Raw genomic sequence first — 8,044 nt, 5'->3', positions numbered from 1 at the left:
CCCCCCCCCCCCCCCCCCGTTAATAATAATAATATTTAACAGTTATGTATTGACAGTCCTGTTTGAGAGAGGTTTTCATTCAACTTTATGGTAATTGTGAAGGATGGAGTATATTCTAAAAAAATGACTGAAAGTTGAATTGAGACAATTTGGATAATTGGCTATTACAGTAAATTAAATACCGGACAAATCAAAGTGTCTTATCATATGTTTGAAAATCCAATATTTTCATGAAGCAGTCCTGCTCATTACTTTTCCAACACTGTCCCCGATGGTCTAATCTATTCAGATATATTAAAGAGACAGCTGGAGAGCTCATTCATTTTATCTCACGGTGCTGTGTACATATACAGTATATTGTTACATTACACACAACTCTAATTACCCCTGTGCTCTTTTCTCTGTTTCCAGTCTAATTGTGTGTCTTTGGGTCTGCCCAGTAAGATTTAACTCACCCAGCAGGTTTAGTTTTGCATCCGTGAAGTGCGACCACAGCTCCAGCAACATGTGACGAGACACCCTGACACGACTAACTTTGTACAGCATCCTGCTCTATTATTCAGCCAGTTGCCCACTGAAAGGGCGTTCAGTGGTTTTCCCAGAAGACGATAAAAGTGAAAGTAGGTGGAACTCACTACAGAGCGCGGCCTCTCACTATAAGAACGCAGAGAAACACTACAGTCTTGGTCAGCCCCCCTCCGCCGCCGGTCCGGCTCAGTCAGGGGCAGGAGCATGTCCATGGAGCGACTGGTGTAGGGGTCCATCTGACTGAGGGGGGATGTGGTCTGGGACAGGAGGTCGTGGAACTGGCACACACACACACACACACACACACACACACACAGAGCGGATTAATGATTTGACAGCACAGTCTGCATGGGCTGGTTTTACTGATCTACATCCAAGCGTAATCCTCGACAATAGAGCCTTTTCCACGGAGATTCTCAATTCTTTTTAGCCCGGTTTAATCTGCCTGGGAAATCAGCCCTGAGTATTTAACTGGTGTGAACATAATGATATTGAAGAATCTCATTCCAAAATTAGCGATATCGGCTGCGGGAAGGAAAAAAAAGAGAATCCATTTTCTCACAAAATGATTTTGGCAAAGCAATTTAGCATGTCATGCAAGGTTTTTAGCTCCCATCCTAAACTCAGTTTTGATAGCTGTTCATAAGGAAAGTAGCGGGGTGTAATCATCGATCTCTATTGGAATAATGAGCCCTAGAACGACAAATCTAAACAAATGTGGCCCCATTTCAAACAAAAGAAGACATTCTGTATCTTTTATAGACACCATTGAACACTAAATATGGACGATAATAGCCCTTCTAATTGGCCATATTGAGCACACCCAATCTATTAACTAAATTAGCATTGACAGTGTGTTTCTGCACTCTGATGATTAAATAGAGGCGCTAACCATGCTGCAGTCTGATTCACACTCTTGGTGCTCTATGACGCTTTGGAGTAAAAAATAATAATCTTGGACCTGGCGGCATTTTTGTGGATTATTGAGCCGAGTACACAAGTCAGTGCCCTCTAATGAAGAGCTAGCAATGAAGAAATAATAATACTGTGAACTTTATCCATTTCTTCCTTTTTCTATTTTTGGACCTTTTTATTTGATTAGACAAAGAGTAGACAGACAGGAAAAAGCTGACAAGGCCTTAGCCTACATGGGGCGCACACTCCACCAAGTGAGCTAAACCGTATCCGTTTCTACATCACCAGGCAGTCTTACCATAATTGGGGACAGACGACGGGATTTGGTCGGTGCCTCTTCGTAGGGTCTCTCTGCTAGAGAGGCAATGATCCTCTTCCTGTGGCCCAGGGCGCCAATCTTAATCACCTAGAGAGAGGACAGCATCCGGGCACAAGATAAGTCACACTTCTCGGTGCATAATCACATCAATGTCACAAACGCAAGAATTCATTTTAGACTAAGCGAATAGAGATACATCCCAAATACACTGACACAGAGTTGGTGGCATGCCCCCCCCCCCACCCCCACCACCACCTCGCTGGCAGGCATCCACAGGCAAACAGAAATGACTCTCGTCAATAATTCAGCCTCAATCTGTTTTGCCGTAAGCTTAAAGTACAGCACTGTCTCTTTCCTGGGACACTCTATAATTCACGATCCATTTTTGGATAGAGTGCTAAAATAACAGAGAAGAATTTGGAGATTTATGGGAACATAACAGGTAAAATGCAAATAACCAAGCGGTTTTCAAACGACTGCATTACAAAGATCCACCTCATTTGTCACAATTTTAATATGGTTGTTTGCACATCCAGTACAGTATGTAAAGTATCTGAACACTGCAAGTTCAACTGACACACGTCAATCCACAGTATCCCCAGCTATGTTTCCATCCACACGTTTTTATACGAATTAAGTGATATTGAATGAAAAATGCCTATGAAAACTGTAAAATTCAATGGAATTTCCTGAATTTCGACTCAAATTTAAATCTCTATATGGCTTATGCGATAAACACTGATGGAAACGTTATTTGCTGAATAAATAATGAATTGCGATCAAGTTTTAGGTCATTTTATGGTCGCAACCCGCCACATAACGAAGAAGTTTTAGTTGATTTCCGTCCAGTGTTTCCGCTCCGTTTGACCACATGGCGGGTGTCAACAAAGACAGATGAGAGTGGACGAACAAGGACAAGAGAGACTTTTATTTGCTTTAAAGAGACAGGTTTTTATTCCCTTTAAAGCCGTTGGATGGAAACACACATTCACCAGCTTTATTTGCATGAGTTTTTTACCGAACTTCAGATAATCCCATTGACAAGTAGATGGAAACTTAGCTTCTGTCTCTTTTCCAAATGCCATACCCGCCTTGTGTGGCTCAAACCCTCAGTGGAGGAACCCCAGGTTCATTATACGTAGTCAAAGCTCATTATCTTAATACTGTGTATTTGCATAAGCGCTTATTAACATTCATGCTCATCCATTAAAGGTGGATGTCTAATGATTCATGTTACATTCCCAATTATGTTGCTGGTACTAAATATTCCATAACTGCCTTGTATGGCTCTTTGTCTGATGGCTTCAATTATTTATTCAGTGAGAGACAAGGACGCATGAGGCAACTGGTCTGTAGTCTGGATTTCTGGTGCTGTTTTCAGTCTTCCCATGTAAGACCAGCACGCGTAAGGGGGGCTAAATAAGAGAGCATTTAATCTGGGAACGCAAACCAACTCGTAGATCAAATTTGATGGTGGCTACTAAGATGCTGAAGAGGATGAAGGAAATGTAATGGGCAAAGCGAGTCCTGCCAACATGCTCACCGGCAGTTCTGCACACTGAAAGCAACGTGGCCTGCTCTAACACTCATCTTTCTGTACTGCATCGCAGTCTGCTGGACTCCATCCCTCTCACACTGCATATACAGTATGCTTGGCCGCAGCGTTCCTGCTGCCGCTGCAGCTGTTGCTGGTTTCTGCCATTATGCCACCATTGTCTTTGTATCATAAACACCCATAGAAATGCTAAGTTTTGATTGTTTTATGATGAAGATGATGATCGCTGTAAACAAGCTCATCCACTCCAACCTTCTGTGAACGCTTACCAACCGTATCAGGTCATCGGTGTGGATTGGCTGGTTGCCATGAGGAGAAAAAAAACATGGCTAATGTCTACGTGATTGGTTATGACTATTAACTCAAACTGCCTTGAGATGGCATCTGACAAGGAGATAATCTATTTTACTATTTAACATTACATGTTAGCACTGTGGTGTTAAGTAATGTATTGGCAAATTCAGTTGGAACAATTCCACCCAAGTCTGATAAGCTCTGCAGTCAGTCAACATCCACAAATAGTTTAAGGTTTAGCTACACAATAAACCGAATAAACCTATTATGTGTAACCAAAACATCAAAAGTAAGAACATGGACAATTATTAGCTGCATGTGTGTGTGTATATATATATATATATATACATATATATATATATATATATATATATATATATATATATATATTTATATATATATATATATATATATATATATATATAAAATGACGTTGAGTCCTTGAAAAGCACTATATATTAAATTTATTCTTAATATTCAGTATTCAATATTCTGTTTTTATCCAATAAAACAAATGAACTAGGCACCCAGATAGCTCAGTTGGTAGAGTGGGCGCCCATACATAGAGGTTTACTCCTTGACGCAGCGGGCCCGGGTTTGACTCCGACCTGTGGCCCTTTGCTGCATGTTGTTCCCCCCTCTCTCTCCCCTTTCATGTCTTCATCTGTCCTGTCAAAATAAAGGCCTAAAAATAACCCTTCCGTCCCAGTCTGTAGCAGGTCATCTGATTGGTTACACGTAACGAGTGATGACCTGTCGACATCACTGGAGGACGGCGGCCCTCTGAATGTCAAAGCTGCTCTGGTGAGCGAGCGGAGCTGGGTCTCCAACATAAGCAGATATTTGCTGAAGTTGCAAACACACCCAGTGTTTCCACTTCTGCCCGCACTGCAAAAAAACTCAAATTGAAATAATCGCAAAAGTAAAACGGGATTCCTGGATGTTCAGTTCAGTGAGTACAAGAACTGCAAGGTGGGGAAGAGGGAGTGAGACAGCGCCTGGAAGTGGACAAGAGATGATCTCTCCCTCCTTCTCATACTCTCACTCTCTCTCTCTCTCTCTTCTCTCTCTCTCTCTCTCTCTCTCTCTCTCTCTCTTGATAGATGCATTTAAGAAAATATATAAAAGTGCAGTAAAAGCTCTCCGCAGCATTTAATTAAATATAGGCTTAAAGGCATTTCTGTTGGCGTTTGTTTTGTTTTTATATTTTTGACAATAAAGCACATTTAACAGCAGCGTTGTGCAACTGCAATTTGGATTTTTACCGCAAATGTATATCAATTGATATTATTGTCCTCATTGATTATTAATAATCGGTATTGGCCCTAAAAACACATTGGTTGATCTCTAAAAGAAGGATTTCTATAAAGTTTCTTCCATCAGTAGAAAACTACACTTTAAAATATAATTCATTCTTTTTTTAGTGGGTCATTTTATGTTTAATTCAATTAGTTCAATAAAGGAACATTGGAAATGATTTTCTTTAGTTTTTTTCTACTTAAGAAGCAATTTTCTGTATTTTAGCAGGATAATGGAAGCAGCAAAACTCACTTTGATATCTGTTTATCGCAAGTAATATTATCATGACATTCAACAGTGTTATCGCATGTTTTCCTCATATTGTGCAGCTTTGGTTCATAATTATTTTTAGAAACCAGAAAAAGTAATTTTGGAGCAGGGAATGATATTTTGTTTTCCTTCCTATCTCGTTAATCTTCTTGCAAACCCTAAGATTTATTTTGGGAGCCCATGAGCCAACCACTGCTGTAGTCTAAACACACACACACACACACACACACACACATATATACGGACAAATTGTTGCATGTATTTCTCTACAACCTCCACCTCTTTTATCCCTAAAACATGAGCCCTCCTTAGTAATTACAAATTATAATAGCGTGTTACATGATGTCCATAAAGATTATATACTTCCCTATCACCAGTCACCATACGGTTAGTTATCTACTAATTACTTAGTGATATTGAAAATGTTTCTGCTGTAGTTTTATTCAAATGCTTCTATCATCTCTGTTATTTCAGCATTGCATTTCAGCGTGCTTCTTTACCTCAAACATGATCCATAAATCAAGGTAGTCTTGTAATTAAGGCGAGCTTTCTGTGAGAACTAGTCCAGAATGTCTAAAGACATGAGTGCATCAGTATTCATTTTAGTCTTTTTCTGCTCACCCGTCATCTGAAAGAGGCCCAAATTGTGCTGAATAAATGTAAAAGATGGCTTCTTACATTGACAATCTCCAGCTCCCACAAGTTCTTTACACACTCCAGTGTGCGGTAGCCGCTTGAAAGAAAGTTGGGCAGATACTCATGCAGGCCGAGGCCGTCCAGCCAGGAGACAAGAGATGTGCTGCCATCACAGCCCAGTGCTTTTACCTTGAGTGAAGAGAAAGACACAGAAGGGAAAAAGTACTGTTATTGTTTTTATACTGAGAATGTAACTTATTATAAAAGGATTGTACAGCATTGTTTTCCAATTATGGCTAAACTTCCACTAAACGCTGGACGCTGCTGCTGCTGCTTTTAGCCAACCTGGGGATGGTAAGACATCCTAAGGGATAGCAGTGCCAGTCGGTCAGAGCTCTGGTCCCCAGATGACCAATCCATACTCACTTTGGTGATCACCTGACTTTTTTATCCAGCACCACCAGGCAGTGATGGAGTACTCAAGTCCAGGACTTGGACTCAAATCTGACTCAAGTTGGTATTGTCTCTACTGGTGACTTGACTTGGGCTTGCATAATGATGACTTGGACTTGGACCCGAGGATTCGTGAAATCAGACATCATGGATGGAATGGAATCATTCATAGGATTCCAAATAGAATTTGGGAAGTTGGATGCCGTTTCTGACTACTTCTATGTGTAATAGGCAGTGATGGACTCAAGTTGCTAATCTCTGGACTTGTGACTTGACTCAGACTCAAAATGGCAGTAATGGCAATGTGTAAAAATTTTAAGTATGCTAATAGGCTAACATAAGATATTATTATCATTGTCAATGTGATAATGTTAGCATGCCAACGTTATCAGTTGCTGCACCTGAGGACATTTTTGTTTTTGTTTTTTTTTTAACAAAAAAATCTGGGTATCCTTCTGAGACCCCCTCTCCTCAAAAGCTACAGACTCAGAAAAGGCACATCCTAAGGAAAGCTCATTGTGGGACTGGTTCTAGTGGCTGGAATTCTGCACCAAGACTGAATTCTGGGAAAGAGACTTCAGATATGGTATTAAGGGACTACAAAGGTCCATATAAAAGAGACTTCCGATACAGTATTAGGGGACCACTAAGGTCTAAATAAAAGACTCAGATACCGTATTGGGGACCACTAGGTCTATATAAAAGAGACTTCGATACAGTATTAGGGGACTACTAGGTTCTATTAAAAGAGACTTCAGTACAGTATTAGGGGACCACTAAGGTCTAATAAAAGAGACTTCAGATACATATTAGGGGACTACTAAGGTCTATATAAAAGAGACTTCGATACAGTATTAGGGGACCACTAAGGTCATATAAAAGACTTCAGATACTATTAGGGGACCACTAAGGTCTATATAAAAGAGACTTCAGATCACGTATTAGGGGACCCCTAAAGTCATATAAAAGAGACTTCAGATACAGTATTAGGGACCACTAAGGTCTTATAAAAGACTTCAGATAGTATTAGGGACCACTAGGTCATATAAGAGACTTCAATACAGTATTAGGGGACCACTAAGGTCTATATAAAGAGACTTCAGATACATTATTAGGGGCCACTAGGTCTATATAAAGAGACTTCAGATACAGTTTAGGGGACCACTAAGGTCTATATAAAAGAGACTTCAGATACGATTAGGGGACCACTAAGGTCTATATAAAAGAGACTTCAGTACGTATAGTTGGACACTAAGGCTCTATATAGATACTTCAATACAGTTTGGGGATCCCTAAGGGCCTATATAAAAGCATCCAAAGAGCACCATGTCATGAGTCCTTTAATACACTTAAGACTTGTTAAAAATATAGTATCTGTGGTCCATAAATATTTTTCCATGTGCTGTTTTTATTGGAGGGTTATTCATTTAACTCTGATGAACGACTGTATTTATCCACATGTATAAAACCATTTTCCTCTTTGATGAATTATCTATTGTTTTGCATATCTGCTGCTTTTATAAATGTACTGACATTTTAACCTTTTTTCTGAGACACTGTCAGTCACTGTCCTCCCTCAGCGCCGAGGTGAAGTGATGATGTTAAGTACCTTGGGCAAGCTGCGTGCCGCATGGAGTATTTTCTTTCTGTGTCCTGGGTCAGTGATCCCGATGTCCCTGAGATCCTGGTCCTCCATCACGTTACTTCCCTACATGTGTACAAACGCAGGAGACACGCACAAATAAACACATTCTCACACACACACACACACACAC

The 8,044-nt window shown here is 40.3% G+C and overlaps 1 protein-coding gene across 9 annotated transcripts in view; it reads right to left on the bottom strand.

The window, feature by feature from the left end:
- Positions 1-8,044, bottom strand: part of anks1ab (ankyrin repeat and sterile alpha motif domain containing 1Ab) — a 48,602-nt gene that overhangs the window by 16,832 nt on the left and 23,726 nt on the right. For all 9 annotated transcript variants that reach the window (XM_032512453.1, XM_032512452.1, XM_032512456.1 and 6 more), the window contains 4 exons: positions 7,879-7,977; positions 5,859-6,005; positions 1,742-1,849; positions 636-806 (listed from right to left, as the gene is read on the bottom strand). In XM_032512453.1, coding sequence (XP_032368344.1) covers positions 636-806; positions 1,742-1,849; positions 5,859-6,005; positions 7,879-7,977 — 525 coding nt within the window. The remainder of the gene's footprint in view (positions 1-635; positions 807-1,741; positions 1,850-5,858; positions 6,006-7,878; positions 7,978-8,044) is intronic.

The sequence above is a fragment of the Etheostoma spectabile genome, chromosome 4, assembly GCF_008692095.1.
Source record: "Etheostoma spectabile isolate EspeVRDwgs_2016 chromosome 4, UIUC_Espe_1.0, whole genome shotgun sequence".
Lineage (NCBI taxonomy): Eukaryota > Metazoa > Chordata > Actinopteri > Perciformes > Percidae > Etheostoma > Etheostoma spectabile.
This window is presented reverse-complemented; position numbering and strand designations above follow the sequence as displayed.